Source organism: Salmo trutta, chromosome 19, assembly GCF_901001165.1.
Source record: "Salmo trutta chromosome 19, fSalTru1.1, whole genome shotgun sequence".
NCBI classification, from domain to species: Eukaryota; Metazoa; Chordata; class Actinopteri; order Salmoniformes; family Salmonidae; genus Salmo; species Salmo trutta.
Window position 1 is genome coordinate 25,823,320 of NC_042975.1, and position 16,911 is coordinate 25,840,230.

Consider the following 16,911-nt stretch of genomic DNA (forward strand, 5'->3'; position numbering starts at 1 on the left):
GGTGCCAAGGCAAGGCCACGGGCTTTTCGGGTGTCATTTGCATAACAATGGCTAACTGAGAACTAGGGCTGGGCAGTATACCGTATTTTACTATATACCGTTATTTATGCACTGACCGGTTTGGGTTTTTATTTTACCTTCTATAACAGTATTTTAATGTTTGGTTTGTTAAATGTAATACGCCGTGTGTAATGTCAATTTTCATAGTTTACTCCGCTTCTCTCTCTCACTCTCACTCTCTCACTCGCACGCGAATGGGCGAAGCATGAATAAAGATGATAGGGTCCCCTAGGAAACACTGAACATCACTTTGGTTTCTACCCTGTCACAATAACTCATGCATGGCATTTTTGTTCGTTGCCATGTCAAACAACACTATTCAAAGTGTCCACTATTATTTATATTCTAACTATAGAATTAGATAAACATTCTATTAACATTATTCCAAAAGTTCACCCCACTGTTTTGATCTAAATCGCCATTGCAGCATTTGGTTAAAAATAAGGCCTAGTATTTATGCCCATGTTGTGGCAGTGTGGAAACAATCTCAAATGAGTGCAGGAAATGCAGAAATTGATGCAAATGCAGGAAATTGTTTTAGGTTGACGTTGACTTGTATACACAGTGTATACATTGGTGTTACAGTCCATGGCCCAGTGACAGGCTGGTTGTGTTGATGTGAGCCATAATCATCCCAGACACACTGGACCCACTTTGCATACCGCCCCAAAATACCCACAGATGACTCAATCTCTATTGCACTCTACACTGCCCTCACCAACCTGGACAAAAGGAATACCTATAAGAATGCTGTTAAATGACTACAACTCAGCATTTGACACCATAGTCCCATCCAGTCTCATCACCAAGTTCAGGACCCTGGAAATGAACACCTCCCTCTGCAAATCAAATCAAAGTGTATTTGTCATGTGCGCCGAATACAACCTGACAGTGAAATGCTTACTTACAGGCTCTAACCAATAATGCAAAAAAAAGGTATGTGTGTGTGGGTGGGTAAGTAAAGAAATAAAACAGTAAAAAGACATTTGAAAATAACAGTAGCAAGGCTATATACAGACACCGGTTAGTCAGGCTTATTGAGGTAGTATGTACATGTAGGTATGGTTAAAGTGACTATGCATATATGATGAACAGAGATTAGCAGTAGCGTGGCAGGCAGCTTTGCCCCAGTGATGTACTGGGCCGTGCACACTACCCTCTGAAGTGCCTTGCGGTCGGAGGCCGAGCAATTGCCGTACCAGGCAGTGATGCAACCGGTCAGGATGCTCTCGATGTTGCAGCTGTAGAACCTTTTGAAGATCTCAGGACCCATGCCAAATCTTTTTAGTTTCCTGAGGGGGAATAGGCTTTGTCCTGCCCTCTTCACTACTGTCTTGGTGTGTTTGGACTATTCTAGTTTGTTGATGTGGACACAGAGGAACTTGAAGCTCTCAACCTGCTCCACTACAGCCCCGTCGATGAGAATGGGGGCGTGCTCGGTGCTCCTTTTCCTGTAGTCCACAATCATCTCCTTAGTCTTGGTTACGTTAACGGATAGGTTATTCTGGCACCACCCGGCCAGGTCTCTGACCTCCTTATAGTCTGTCTCGCCGTTGTTGGTGATCAGGCCTACCGCTGTTGTGTCGTCTGCAAACTTAATGGTGTTGGAGTCATGCCTGGCCATGCAGTCGTGGGTGAACAGGGAGTACAGGAGGGGACTGAGCACGCATCCCTGGGGAGCTTCAGTGATGAGGATCAGCGTGGCAGATGTGTTGCTGCCTACCCTCACCACCTGGGGGCGGCCCGTCAGGAAGTCCAGGATCCAGTTGCAGAGGGAGGTGTTTAGTCCCAGGATCCTTAGCTTAGTGATGAGCTTTGAGGGTACTATGGTGTTGAACGCTGAGCTCTAGTCAATGAATAGCATTCTCACATAGGTGTTCCTTTTGTCCTGGTGGGAAAGGGCAGTGTGGAGTGCAATAGAGATTGCATCATCTGTGGATCTGTTTGGGCGGTATGCAAATTGGAGTGGGTCTAGGGTTTCTGGGATAATGGTGTTAATGAGAGCCATGACCAGCCTTTCAAAGCACTTAATGGCTACGGACGTGAGTGCTATGGGTCTGTAATCATTTAGGTAGGTTGCCTTTGTGTTCTTGGGCACAGGGACTATGGTTGTCTGCTTGAAACATGTTTGTATTACAGACTCAATCAGGGACATGTTGAAAATGTCAGTGAAGACACCTGCCAGTTGGTCAGCACAAGCCCGGAGCACATGTCCTGGTAATCCGTCTGGCCCCGCAGCCTTGTGTATGTTGACATGTTTAAAGGTCTTACTCACGTCGGCTACGGAAAGCGTAATCACACAGTTGTCCGGAACAGCTGATGCTCTCATGCATGCCTTAGTGTTGCTTGCCTCGAAGCGAGCATAGAAGTGATTTTTAGCTCGTCTGGTAGGCTCGTGTCACTGGGCAGCTCGTGGCTGTGCTTCCCTTTGTAGTCTTTAATAGTTTGCAATCCCTGCCACATCCGACGAGTGTCGTAGCCGGTGTAGTATGATTGAATCTTAGCCCTGTATTGACGCTTTGCCTGTTTTGATGGTTCATCGCAGGGCGGGATTTCTTGTAAGCTTCCGGGTTAGAGTCCCGCACCTTGAAAGCGGCAGCTCTACCATTTAGCTCAGTGCGAATGTTGCCTGTAATCCATGGCTTCTGTTTGGGGTATGTACGTGCAGTCACTGTGGGGACGACGTCCTCGATGCACTTATTGTTAAAGCCAGTGACTGATGTGCTGTATTCCTCAATGTCTTCGGAAGAATCCCGGAACATGTTCCAGTCTTTGATAGCAAAGCAGTCCTGTAGTTTAGCATCTGCGTCATCTGACCACTTTTTTTATAGACCGAGACACTGGTGCTTCCTGCTTTAAGTTTTGCTTGTAAGCAGGAATCAGGAGGTTAGAGTTGTGATCAGATTTACCAAATGGAGGGAGAGCTTTAACGCGTCTCTGTGTGTGTGGAGTACAGGTGATCTAGAATTTTTTCCCCTCTGGTTGCACATTTAATATGTTGATAGAACTGATTTAAGTTTCCCTGCATTAAAGTCTCCGGCCACTAGGAGCGCCGCCTCTGGGTGAGTGGTTTCCTGTTTGCTTATTTCCTTATACAGCTGACTGAGTGCAGTCTTAGTGCCAGCATCTGTCTGTGGTGGTAAATAAACAGCCACGAGAAGTATAGCTGAAAACTCTCTAGGCAAGTAGTGTGGCCTGCATTTTATCACAATATACTCTACTTTAGGCAAGCAAAATCTAGAGACTTCCTTAGATTTCGTGCACCAGCTGTTTACAAATATGCACAGACCGCCCCCCCTCGTCTTACCTGAGTGTGCTGTGCTATCCTGCCGGAGCAGCATATATCCCACTAGCTGAATATCCATGTCATTCAGCCACGATTCCGTGAAACATAGGATATTACCGTTTTTGATGTCCCGTTGGTAGGATATTCGTGATCGTACCTCGTCTAATTTATTGTCCAATGATTGCACGTTGGCGAGTAATATTGACGGTAACGGCAGCTTTCCTACTCGCCTTCTGCGGGTCTTGACGAGGCATCCGGCTCTTCGTCCTCTGTACCTGCGTCGCTTCCTCTTGCGAATAACTGGGATGTCGGCCCTGCCGGGTGTTTGGAGAATATCATGCGAGTCTTGCTTGTTGTAGAAAAAATCTTTGTCTAATCCGAGGTGAGTGATCGCTGTCCTGATATCCAGAAGCTCTTTTCTGCTGTAAGATACGGTTGCTGAAACATTATGTACAAAATAAGTTACAAATAATGTGAAAAAAACACATAATAGCACAATTGGTTGGGCGCCCGTAAAACTGCTGCCATTTCACAACTGGATCCTTGACTTCCTGACGGGCTCTCCACAGGCGGTGAGGGTAGGGAACAACACATCTGCCACGTTGACCATCAACACAGTGGGCACCTCAGGGATGTATGCTTAGTCCCCTCCTGTACTCCCTGATCACCCGTGGCTGCGCATGACTCCAACACCATGAAGTTGGCTGGCAACATGACAGTGGTAGGACTGACCAAGACAAAGGTGCTGATCGTGGACTACAGGATACTGAGGGTCGAGCACGCCCCCATCCACATCAATGGGGCAGTGCTGGAGCTGGTCGAGAGCTTCAAGTTCCTCGGTGTCCACATCACTAAGGAATTAACATGGTCCACACGCATCCACACAGTCATGAAGAGGGCACGACAACACCTCTTCCCCTCAGGAGGCTGAAAAGATTTGGCATTTGTCCCTCGAATCCACAATGTTCTACTGCTGCACCATTGAGAGCATCTTGACCGGCTGCGTCACTGCTTGGTACGGTAACTGCAAGTCACCCAACTACAAGGTACTACAGAGGGTGGTAAGTACCGCCCAGTACATCACTGGGGCCAAGCTTCCTGTTTTCCAGGAACTATATAATCGGTGGTGTCAGAGGAAGGCCCAAAAAATTGTCAGACTCCAGTCACCCAAGTCAGACTGTTCTCTCTGCTACCGCACGGCAAGCTGTACTGGAGCGCTAAGTCAAGGACCAAAAGGCTCCTTAACAGCTTCTACCCCAAGCCATAAGACTGCTGAACAATTAATCTCAAATGGCCACCAGACTATTTACATTGACCCCCCCCCACCCCTTCCATTTGTTTTGTACACTGCTGCTACTCACTGTTTTATTATTTATGCATAGTCACTTCATCCCTACCTACATGTACATATTACCTCGACTAACCTGTACCCCCGCACATTGACTCTGTATCAGTACCCCCTGTATGTAGCCTACTTATTGTTATTTCATTGTGTTTTTATTATTTTTTACTTTTGTTTACTTGGTAAATAAATATTTAAACTCTTTCTTGAACTGCTCTGTTGATTAAGGGCTTGTAACTAAGCATTTGACGGTAAGGTCTACACTTGTATTCGGCGCATGTGACAGTTTGATTTTGTTCTGAGGGTGGGTGCAACTTGGTGTGTCTGTACTATGGTGGAAATTCTAATGGAGACTGTCATTTCTTCAAACAATCATCTTTATTTAATAAGAATTGCAGTAATGAGACTAGTCGACCCCCACACTCTTGAGTGTGAGACCGAGAGCTTAATCATACAAAGATTAAGCTCTTGACCTTTATATAGTAGACCTAAAAAATCGAATCACATTTCATTTGTCACATGCGCCAAATACAGCCGGTGTAGACCTTAGTGACATGCTAACTTACAAGCCCTTAACCAACAATGCTTTAAGAAATAAAATAAAAAAGTGTTAAGTAATAAAATTAAAAAAAAAAAAAAATTAAACCGCAGCTGTACAATAACAATAGCGAGGCTATATTCAGGGGGTACCGGTATGGTACAGAGTTAATGTGTGGGGAAACCGGTTAGTTAATTGACTATGCATGGATAATAAACAGAGTAGCAGCAGTGTAAAAGAGGGGTCTGGGTAGCCCTTTGATTAGCTGTTCAGGAGTTTTATGGCTTGGGGGTAGAAGCTGTTAACAAGTCTTTTGGACCAAGACTTGGTGCTCCGGTACCACTTGCTGTGGCTGGAGTCTTTTGATAATTTTTAGGGCCTTCTGACACCGCCTGGTATAGAGGTCCTGGATGGCAGGAAGCTTGGCCCCAGTGATGTACTAGGCCGTACGCACTACCCTCTGTAGTGCCTTGCGGTCGGAGGCCGAGCAATTGCCATACCAGGCAGTGATGCAACCAGTCAGGATGCTCTCGATGGTGCAGCTGTAGAACTTTTTGAGGATCTGAGGACCCATGCCAAATCTTTTTAGTTTCCTGAGGGGGAATAGGCTTTGTTGTGCCTTCACAACTGTCTTAGTGTGTTTGGACCATGATAGTTTGTTGGTGATGTGGACACCAAGGAACTTAAAGCGCAACCTACTCCACTACAGCCCAGTCGATGAGAATGGGGGCGTGCTCGGTCCTCCTTTTCCGCAGTCCACAAAAATGCTTAGTCATGGTTTGTTCCACCCCTCCCCGGCAGATCGGGGCATCATAAGCTACTTTGTTTTCTTCTTGTGGTTATGTGTATCGGGGGTGTGTGTGAAGAGATGATGCCAGTTCCGTTACTTCTTTCTGTTCAAGCTAGCTTCTGTTCTCTTCATTTCTCCACACAGCTGTGCCCTTGGAAGATACAAAAATAACAGGATGGACTGAAGAACTGTGGTCACTTTTTGAGGCTCTTTGTCTTATGCCGTGTGACCAAGTTACTCAGAAGCAAAAATGATAGGAAACAATACAGGTCTATTCTGTTCCTCAAGTTTATTTCTATCCCGAGTTGCCCCATGTCCTTGACATGGAAGCACAGCATTGGTAGAATAGTTATGTCTTACTATTGTTAAGCATGTAGTTAACTTATCAATATTTATGCAGATGTAGTTAACGAGGCAGGTAAATATGTAATTTTTTTTCATTACAGTTCACACTTGGTATACCACACATTAGGAACACCGTCCTAATATGGAGTTGCATCCCCCTCACCTTGTGCCCTCAGAACAGCCTTAAAATCTCTTACATCTAGACGTTCCGCTAGCGGAACACCTGCTCCAATATCCAATGATGGGCGTGGCGCGAAATACAAAGTCCTCGAAAATCCGAAAACTTCCATTTTTCAAACATATGACTATTTTACACCATTTTAAAGACAAGACTCTCCTTTAACTAACCACACTGTCCGATTTCAAAAAGGCTTTACAGTGAAAGAAAAACATTAGATTATGTCAGCAGAGTACCCAGCCAGAAATAATCAGACACCCATTTTTCAAGCTAGCATATAATGTCACAAAACAAAACCACAGCTAAATGCAGCACTAACCTTTGATGATCTTCATCAGATGACACTCCTAGGACATTGTTATACAATACATGCATGTTTTGTTCAATCAAGTTCATATTTATATCAAAAAACAGCTTTTTACATTAGCATGTGACGTTCAGAACTAGCATTCCCACCGAACACTTCCGGTGAATTTACTAAATTACTCACGATAAACGTTCACAAAAAACAATTATTTTAAGAATTATAGATACAGAACTCCTTTATGCAATCGCGGTGTCCGATTTTTAAAATAGCTTTTCGGTGAAAGCACATTTTGCAATATTCTGAGTAGATAGCTCGCCATCACGGGCTAGCTATTTAGACACCCACCAAGTTTAGCCCTCACCAAAGTCAGATTTACTATAAGAAATATTGGATTACCTTTGCTGTTCTTCGTCAGAATGCACTCCCGGGACTTCTACTTCAATAACAAATGTTGGTTTGGTTCCAAATAATCCAGAGTTATATCCAAATAGCTGCGTTTTGTTGTGCGTTCAAGACACTATCCGAAGGGTGACGAAGGGTTACGCGCCCGACGCGTTTCGTGACAAAAAAATTCTAAATATTCCATTACCGTACTTCGAAGCATGTCAACCGCTGTTTAAAATCAATTTTTATGCGATTTTTCTCATAAAAAAGCGATAATATTCCGACCGGGAAACCCTGTTTTCGTTCAAAGACGAAAAAATAAAAACATGGTGTCGCCTCGTGCACGCGCCTCAGTCTCATTGTTCTCAGATCGACCACTATCCAAATGCACTACTGTTTTTCAGCCTGGGCCTGCAAAGGCATCATTCAGCGTTTTGACGCCTTCTGAGAGCCTAGCTCAGCAAGGAAGAAGCCACTGCTCCAAAACCGCCATTAAAAAAAGCAAGACTACGGTTTGCAACTGCACATGGGGACAAAGATTGTACTTTTTGGAGAAATGTCCTCTGATCTGATGAAACAAAAATAGAACTGTTTGGCCATAATGACCATCGTTATGTTTGGTGGAAAAAGGGGGATGCTTGCAAGCCGAAGAACACTATCCCAACTGTGAAGCACGGGGGTGGCAGCATCATGTTGTGGGGGTGCTTTGCTGCAGGAGGGACTGGTGCATTTCACAAAATAGATGGCATCATGAGGTAGGAAAATGATGTGGATATATGGAAGCAACATCTCAAGACATCATTCAGGAAGTTAAAGCTTGGTCGCAAATGGGTCTTCCAAATGGACAGTGACCCCAAGCATACTTCCAAAGTTGTGGCAAAATGGCTTAAGGACAAAGTCAAGGTATTGGAGTGGCCATCACAAAGCCCTGACCTCAATCCTATAGAAAATGTGTGGGCAGAACTGAAAAAGCATGTGCGAGCAATAGAGGCCTACAAACCTGACTCAGTTACACCAGCTCTGTCAGGAGGAATGGGCCAAAATGCACCCAACTTATTGTGGGAAGCTTTTGGAAGGCTACCCAAAACGTTTCACCCAAGTTAAACAATTTAAAGGCAATGCTACCAAATACTATTTGGGTGTATGTAAACTTCTGACCCACTGGGAATGTGATGAAAGAAATAAGCTGAAATAAATCATTCTCTCGACTATTATTCTGACATTTCACATTCTTAAAATAAAGTGGTGATCCTAACTGACCTAAGACAGGGCATTTTTACTATGATTAAATGTCAGTAATTGTGGAAAACGGAGTTTAAATGTATTCGGCTAAGTTGTATGTAAACTTCTGACTTCAACTGTATATGTACATAGCTACCTCAATTACCCCTGTACAGCGTCTCGGTACTGGTACTTCCTGTATATTGCCATGTTATTGTAATTCACTGACTATTTTAATACATCGTCACTATTTCTATATGTATTTGTTTTTTTCTTTTTTTTGGGGGGGGGGGGGGGAGTACCTGTAAGTTAGCCTTTCACTGTTAGTCTACACCTGTTGTTTATGAAGCATATGATCCAATAAAATGTTATTTGGATTTGACAGTCGAAAAGCAGTAGTATGTGTTATTGTCCTTGGTGTTAAGGTACCTTTTGACTTCAACGTGTCCTGTGACTAACACCCTTCCTGCTGAGAATGTCAATTAATGGCACCATAAATGTTTCTGAAGTGTAAGTCACTTTTGAACAACCTATCACCACTATCTTTCCTATTTGGTCTGTGAAAATAGGCCAGAATTGCATAGTTTGACTACTTCTAAACAATTATATTTTTTGTTGAAGGAATTATTTGATAACATAAACCTGTCTCTTTTTTTCAGCCCTGAAAACCACATTATCTATGGGAACAGAGCGCTTTGCTATATTCGTAGTGAAAAATATCTGTAAGTCCTTCACAAACTATAAACAAACCTGTTTTGTATAGGAGTCTGTTACACAGACCAGTTTAAGCATGTTTAATGATCAATGGCATAACTTTTTGTTGTTGTTGCAGAAAAGCTGTTGGTGATGGAAAACGAGCCACTTTGATACAACCGGAGTGGGCAAAGGTAAGCTATTCTCCCACAGCCATGTCTGAATTTCTAATGAGATTTCCCTCATTTGCTTGTTAAGGTTTATCAGAAACCCTCTGATGGTGGTGAAATGAATACATTTTGATTGACTGACAAGCTATCTAGTTATATTGCTCAGAAATGGAGACTATTATCAGTGTGGAAATGTTTCATGAGGCATGAAATGTCTTTAACATTTTTGTAGGCAAGTTTCCTTATGTGGAGTGGTTATGCTAATGCCCAAAGTACCAACATTCCTAAATGATGATGATGATGTCTGTGGTGGTGAATGATGCTGTCTTCACCTCCTGTGTGGCAGGGTCACTACCGGTACTGTGAGGCGATGTTTCTCCTTGGGGAACACAAGCGGGCAATGGCGGCCAACGAGTGGGCCCAGACTCTGTGCAAGGCTGACCCAGAAGGCATGAAGGACCTGCTGCAGCAACATGCCAAGTTCAACATAGAGATGGAGGAGAGCAAATGGCTCAGGGAAGAGGAGAGCAAAGGTAACAGGGAAACTCTCCCGCAGTCTTTATGCTTACACACAGAGGACCTTAGTGACCAACCTGAGTGCAGTTGTGTGGTAAATTTTGGACCCTTCTAAACTCAGCAAAAAAATAAATGTCCTCTCACTGTCAACTGCATTTATTTTCAGCAAACGTAACGTGTTAATATTTGTATGAACATAAGATTCAACAATTGAGACATAAACTGAACAAGTTTCACAGACATGTGACTAACAGAAATGGAATGATGTGTCCCTGAACAAAGGGGGGTCAAAATCAAAAGTAACAGTCAGTATCTGGTGTGGCCACCAGCTGCATTAACTACAGCAGTGAATCTCCTCTTGGACTGCACCAGATTTGCCAGTTCTTGCTGTGAGATGTTACCCCACTCTTCCACCAAGGCACCTGCAAGTTCCCGGACATTTCTGGGGGGAATGGCCCTAGCCCTCACCCTCCGATCCAATAGGTCCCAGACGTGCTCAATGGGTTTGAGATCCGGGCTCTTCGCTGGCCATGGCAGAACACTGACATTCCTGTCTTGCAGGAAGTCACACACAGAACGAGCAGTATGGCTGGTGGCATTGTCATGCTGGAGGGTCATGTCAGGATGAGCCTGCAGGAAGGGTACCACTTGAGGGAGGAGGATGTCTTCCCTGTAACGCACAGCGTTGAGATTGCCTACAATGACAACAAGCTCAGTCTGATGATGCTGTGACACACCGCCCCAGACCATGGCGGACCCTCTAAATCGATCCTGCTCCAGAGTACAGGCCTCGGTGTAACGCTTATTCGACGATCTGACCATCACCCCTGGTGAGACAAAACCGCGACTCGTCAGTGAAGAGCACTTTTTGCCAGTCCTGTCTGGTCCAGCGACGGTGGGTTTGTGCCCATAGGCGAAGTTGTTGCCGGTGATGTCTGGTGAGGACCTGCCTTACAACAGGCCTACAAGCCCTCAGTCCAGCCTCTCTCAGCCTATTTCGGACAGTCTGAGCACTGATGGAGGGATTGTGCGTTCCTGGTGTAACTCGGGCAGTTGATGCCATCCTGTACCTGTCCCACAGGTGTGATGTTCGGATGTACCGATCCTGTGCATGTGTTGTTACACGTGGTCTGCCACTGCGAGGACGATCAGCTGTCCATCCTGTCTCCCTGTAGCACTGTCTTAGGGGTCTCACAGTACGGACATTGCAATTTATTGTCCTGGCCACATCTGCAGTCCTCATGCCTCCTTGCAGCATGCCTAAGGCACGTTCACGCAGATGAGCAGGGACCCTGGCATCTTTCTTTTGGTGTTTGTCAGAGTCAGTAGAAAGGCTTCTTTAGTGTCCTAAGTTTTCATAACTGTGACCTTAATTGTCTACCGTTTGTAAGCTGTTAGTTTCTTAACGACCGTTCCACAGGTGTTAATTAATTGTTTATGGTTCATTGAACAAGCATGGGAGACAGTGTTTAAACCCTTTTACAATGAAGTTATTTGGAAGGTTACGAATTACCTTTGGAAGACAGGGTCCTGAAAAAGGGACGCTTCATTTTTTGCTGAGTTTAGAATTTTCATATTAAAACCAACTGATCTTTTAGAAAACCAGGTGAATTACTGGGACAAATTCTTGGGGGGATTGTACATCTTGTCTTGTGGTTACCATACTCATTTGGGCCCTTGTAAAACTCCCTCAATGACAAATCAGAGGGATTGTATAACTCTTGTCATTGGCAGATGAATGTAACCCCCAACAAGAGCCTTCATGCTAAGACTGCAGCACCTTTTTGTCATGAGACAGAAGCACCTCTACCATATGTTGAGTGGGCATAAATTGTGATCATAACCAATAGTAAAAAGTGAGAGTGGCTAATCCTAACCCTACCCAGAGTGTGCCTCTATATCAAGAAGACATGAAAAATGTAAGTTCCTTTGGGGAGCTATGGAGAAGAAATGTCTGTTTAGGTTGTGGTCAAATGGTGGTACCCTACCTTGTTAGTTACAATGGCATGCCATTGGTTTACTGTATGTATTTCCTTCCATTGGTCTTGTAATCTGAGTTGTGGGTAGGTTGTGCTTCCTTTACCAGCTTTGTTCCTTCTTCAAAACAGGTTGTCCTCTTAATTGTTATAAGTTTAGAATTTGTTAGATCTCGTCTGGTTTTGCTAAATCATTCAATCCAAGTCTGTATAATGTGATTATTTATTTTCATGTATGCAAACTGTATTCATTTCTAGTTGGCAGACCGAATAAAACTGCAGCTAAGAAAGTTTCAAGTAAAAGGTATGTACAGTAACTTACTCAATGGTGTTTTCAAACCAACTGTAGTTATACATTTTGTGGATCATTTAGAATGTTTAACCATTGTGTTTTACTGATATCAATAGAACGGAGAGTACCACCAGAGCAGACACTACAGAGTCACGAAAACAGACCACTAAATCCGCCAGTAAAGTTGAGCCTTCCACTAAAAGCACCGCTCCTGAGAACAAGGTCAGTTACTCAGATCTGGCCCTCAACTTTCACTACCCTAGTCTATGAATTACATTTAGGGGGTCCTCTTTTGTCCACAAAACAGTCCTTGCAATGCGCAAACGGGACTTTAAAAGATTCACTATGCAGAAATCGCTCCACCATTACCTAGTTGCTAAATCCTAATAGTTAGCCTAATTTCATAATTTTTTTTTATATGACAAATCAATCAAGCAAATATAGTGTAGAACTGGGGGTATACACAATGCCGTCAGGGGTACTCCAAATGAAAATATGATTCACATAAAAAATAACATCTTCACATCTTCAAACAGTCCATTTATGTATTTTACAACAGGGCTATACATTTGGGTGAGGTTTCTTTCTCGCCTGAGTAGCCTCGTTTCACTGTCAAAAATAAAATGAACCATCGTGTTCAGCAAAATAACACAATGTCAAATAATTAACATCCAATCACATTAACCGTTACACTCTCGCGGGAGTTCCACTAACGGTCTGTATGTAGCCAAACGTAGCTGCTGCTCATTCTGTTTGCTCAAAGAAAATTGATAAATGGTTAAAAAAATTAAGGCCCACGTCTGTAGAGACACATACCAGCTCTACTGGTAGTACTGCTACGACCAGCAGTACTGCACCTGTCGACGACACAAGTTGTTCTGCTTCCACGAGCACATCCAATGCTAGCATCAGTAATTCTAAATTTGTTGTTAGCCCAGCTAGCATGGACACTGACAGTTGTGAATCTGATGCAGCCGAAGAGCTACTGCCCCCTTACCCGGGAAAGCGCCGAACAACAAACGGGGATGTTGGACCATCAAAGAGGCAGAAATATGATGAACTACATTTCTTTGGGGTTCACTTAAATTGGGAGTAGTACTGTTCCTCAGCCACAGTGTTTATGTGTGTTTATATGTGCCAAAGTACTATCTCACAACTCGACAAAACCTTCACTCTTGTACAGACATTTAGAAACAAAACATGACAACTTGAAAAATAAGCCACGGGAGTTTTTTGAGCGAGAATAAAGATGACTTTCGAGTAGTAAGACATTATTTGGATGTATATATTATATATCAAAGCAACAGATACCATTAATAAGAAGGGGCTAGAAGCATCTTAATATGGTGAGCTACCGAGTGGCTAGGACAGGCAAGCCCCATACTATTGTGGAGGACTTAATTCTTCCTGCTGCCGCGGATATGGCTGGTGTAAAAGGCCCAAACTATACAAACAATGCCTTCATCAATCAACACTGTTTCACGACGCATCAGTGACATGGCAGGAGATGTTTTGAAACAATTACTGCTTCGCATACAAGCCAGTGAATTCTATACGTTACAGCTGGATGAGTCAACAGACATGGCTGGCCTGGCACAGCTCCTGGTATGTCTGTTATGTTTATGGGGGGTCAATTTTATTTATTTATTTTTATTTCACCTTTATTTAACCAGGTAGGCAAGTTGAGAACAAGTTCTCATTTACAATTGCGACCTGGCCAAGATGAAGCAAAGCAGTTCGACACATACAACAACACAGAGTTACACATGGAGTAAAACAAACATACAGTAGAAAAATAAGACTATATACAACGTGAGCAAATGAGGTGAGATAAGGGAGGTAAAGGCAAAAAAGGCCATGGTGGCAAAGTAAATACAAAGTAGCAAGTAAAACACTGGAATGGTAGATTTGTAGTGGAAGAAAGTGCAAAATAGAGATAACGGGGTGCAAAGGAGCTAAATAAATAAATACAGTAGGGGAAGAGGTAGTAGTTTGGGATAAATTTATAGATGGGCTATGTGCAGTGATCTGTGAGCTGCTCTGACAGCTGGTGCTTAAAACTAGTGAGGGAGTTAAGTGTTTCCAGTTTCAGAGTTTTGTAGTTCGTTCCAGTCGTTGGCAGCAGAGAACTGGAAGGAGAGACGGCCAAAAGAGGAATTGGCTTTGGGGGTGACCAGAGAGATATACCTGCTGGAGCGCGTGCTACAGGTTGGTGCTGCTATGGTGACCAGTGAGCTGAGATAAGGGGGGACTTTACCTAGCAGGGTCTTGTAGATGACCTGGAGCCAGTGGGTTTGGTGACGAGTATGAAGTGAGGGCCAGCCAACGAGAGCGTACAGGTCGCAGTGGTTGGTAGTATATGGGGCTTTGGTGACAAAACGGATGGGACTGTGATAGACTGCATCCAGTTTATTGAGTATGGTATTGTAGGCTATTTTGTAAATGACATCGTCGACGATCGGTAGAATGGTCAGTTTTCCGAGGGTATGTTTGGCAGCATGAGTGAAGGATGCTTTGTTGCGAAATAGGAAGCCAATTCTAGATTTAACTTTAGATTGGAGATGTTTGATGTGAGTCTGGAAGGAGAGTTTAGTCTAACCAGACACCCAGGTATTTGTAGTTGTCCACATATTCTAAGTCAGAACCGTCCAGAGTAGTGATGCTGGACGGGCGGGCAGGTGCAGGCAGCGATCGATTGAAGAGCATGCATTTAGTTTTACTTGTATTTAAGAGCAGTTGGAGGCCATGGAAGGTGAGTTGTTTGGCATTGAAGCTCATCTGGAGGGTTGGTAAGTGTCCAAAGAAGGGCCAGAAGTATACAGAATGGTGTCGTCTGCATAGAGGTGGATCAGAGACTCACCAGCAGCAAGAGCGACATCATTGATGTATACAGAGAAAAGAGTTGGCCCAAGAATTGAGCCCTGTGGCACCCCCATAGAGACTGCCAGAGGCCCGGACAACAGGCCATCCGATTTGAGACATTGGACTCTATCAGAGAAGTAGTTGGTGAACCAGGCGAGGCAATCAATTGAGAAACCAAGGCTGTTGAGTCTGCCGATGAGGATGTGGTGATTGACAGAGTCGAAAGCCTTGGCCAGGTTAATGAATACAGCAGCACAGTATTGTTTCTTATCGATGGCGGTTACGATATTGTTTAGGACCTTGAGCGAGGCTGAAGTGCACCCATGACCAGCTCTGAAACCAGATTGCATAGCGGAGAAGGTGCGGTGGGATTCAAAATGGTTGGTAATCTGTTTGTTAATTTGGCTTTCGAAGACCTTAGAAAGGCAGGGTAGGATAGATATGTCTGTAGCAGTTTGGGTCAAGAGTGTCCCCCCCCTTTGAAGAGGGGGATGACCGCAGCTGCTTTCCAATCTTTGGGAATCTCAGAGGACACGAGAGGTTGAACAGGCTAGTAATAGGGGTTGCAACAATTTTGGCAGATAATTTTAGAAAAAAAGGGTCCAGATTGTCTAGCCCGGCTGATTTGTAGCGGTCCAGTTTTTGCAGCTCTTTCAGAACATCAGCTGACTGGATTTGGGAGAAGGAGAAATGGGGAAGGCTTGGGCGAGTAGCTGTGGGGGGTGCTGTGACCGCGGGTAGGGGTAGCCAGGTGGAAAGCATGGCCAGTCGTAGAAAATTACTTGTTGAAATTCTGAATAATAGTGGATTTATCGGTGGTGACAGAGTTTCCTATCCTCAGTGCAGTGGGCAGCTGGGAGGAGGTGTTCTTATTCTCCATGGACTTTACAGTGTCCCAGAACTTTTTTGATTTTGTGTTGCAGGAAGCAAATCTCTACTTGAAAAAGCTAGTCTTGGCTTTTCTAACTGCCTGGGTGTATTGGTTTCTAACTTCCCTGAGAAGTTGTGTATCATGGGGGCTGTTCGATGCTAATGCAGAACGCCACAGGATGTTTTTGTGTTGGTTAAGGGCAGTCAGGTCTGGAGAGAACCAAGGGCTGTATCTGTTCCTGGTTCTAAATTTCTTGAATGGGGCATGGGGCATGCTTATTTGAGATGGTGAGGAAGGCATTTAAAAAAAATAACCAGGCATCTTCTACTGACGGGATGAGGTCAATATCCTTCCAGGATACCCGGACCAGGTCGATTTAGAAAGGCTTGCTCGCTGAAGTGTTTCAGGGAGCGTTTGACAGTGATGAGTGGAGGTCGTTTGACCGCTGACCCATTACGGATGCAATTAAGGAAGACATCCTCTTCTGCAAACCACTGGAATCCAGGACAACAGGTTTTTTTTAAGTACTTGACAGCTTTGTGACATCAGTGAGTTAAGATGGCGCCGGAGAAGGCTGATGTTTTAAGTATTCCTATCCAATCGTGTTTTTTGTTTGTAACTTATTTTGTACATAATGCTGCTGCTACCGTCTCTTATGACAAAGAACTTCTGAACATCAGAACTGCGATTACTCACTACGAACTGGCAGAATCCTTTTTTTTCTTTAACGAGCCCGATGTGAGTGACATACTGCTTTCCCGGGAACAGGCCTAGATCCCCATCATTTGCGTGAAGAGAAGGCGGAGAAAAAGTGCCCGGCGGGTTGGCTGCCTTCTGAGGATTCGTAGGCGATTTAATAAATCCCCACTGCCTTCCATTCTGCTAGCAGACGTGCAATCTTTTGGTAAATAAAATTGACCTACGCAGAAGATTAAACTACCAACGGGACATTCAGAACTGTAATATCTTATGCTTCACGTAGTCGTGGCTGAACGATGACATGAACAACATACTGCTGGCTGGTTATACGCTGCATCGGCAGGATAGAACAGCGGCATCAGGTAAGACAAGGGGTGGCAG

The 16,911-nt window shown here is 44.2% G+C and overlaps 1 protein-coding gene across 5 annotated transcripts in view; it reads left to right on the forward strand.

Moving 5' to 3' along the window:
• Window positions 1–16,911, forward strand: part of LOC115154226 (E3 ubiquitin-protein ligase TTC3) — a 41,008-nt gene that overhangs the window by 10,855 nt on the left and 13,242 nt on the right. For all 5 annotated transcript variants that reach the window (XM_029700228.1, XM_029700227.1, XM_029700231.1 and 2 more), the window contains 5 exons: window positions 9,111–9,173; window positions 9,284–9,338; window positions 9,661–9,847; window positions 12,065–12,110; window positions 12,215–12,320. In XM_029700228.1, the coding sequence (XP_029556088.1) occupies window positions 9,111–9,173; window positions 9,284–9,338; window positions 9,661–9,847; window positions 12,065–12,110; window positions 12,215–12,320 (457 nt within the window). The remainder of the gene's footprint in view (window positions 1–9,110; window positions 9,174–9,283; window positions 9,339–9,660; window positions 9,848–12,064; window positions 12,111–12,214; window positions 12,321–16,911) is intronic.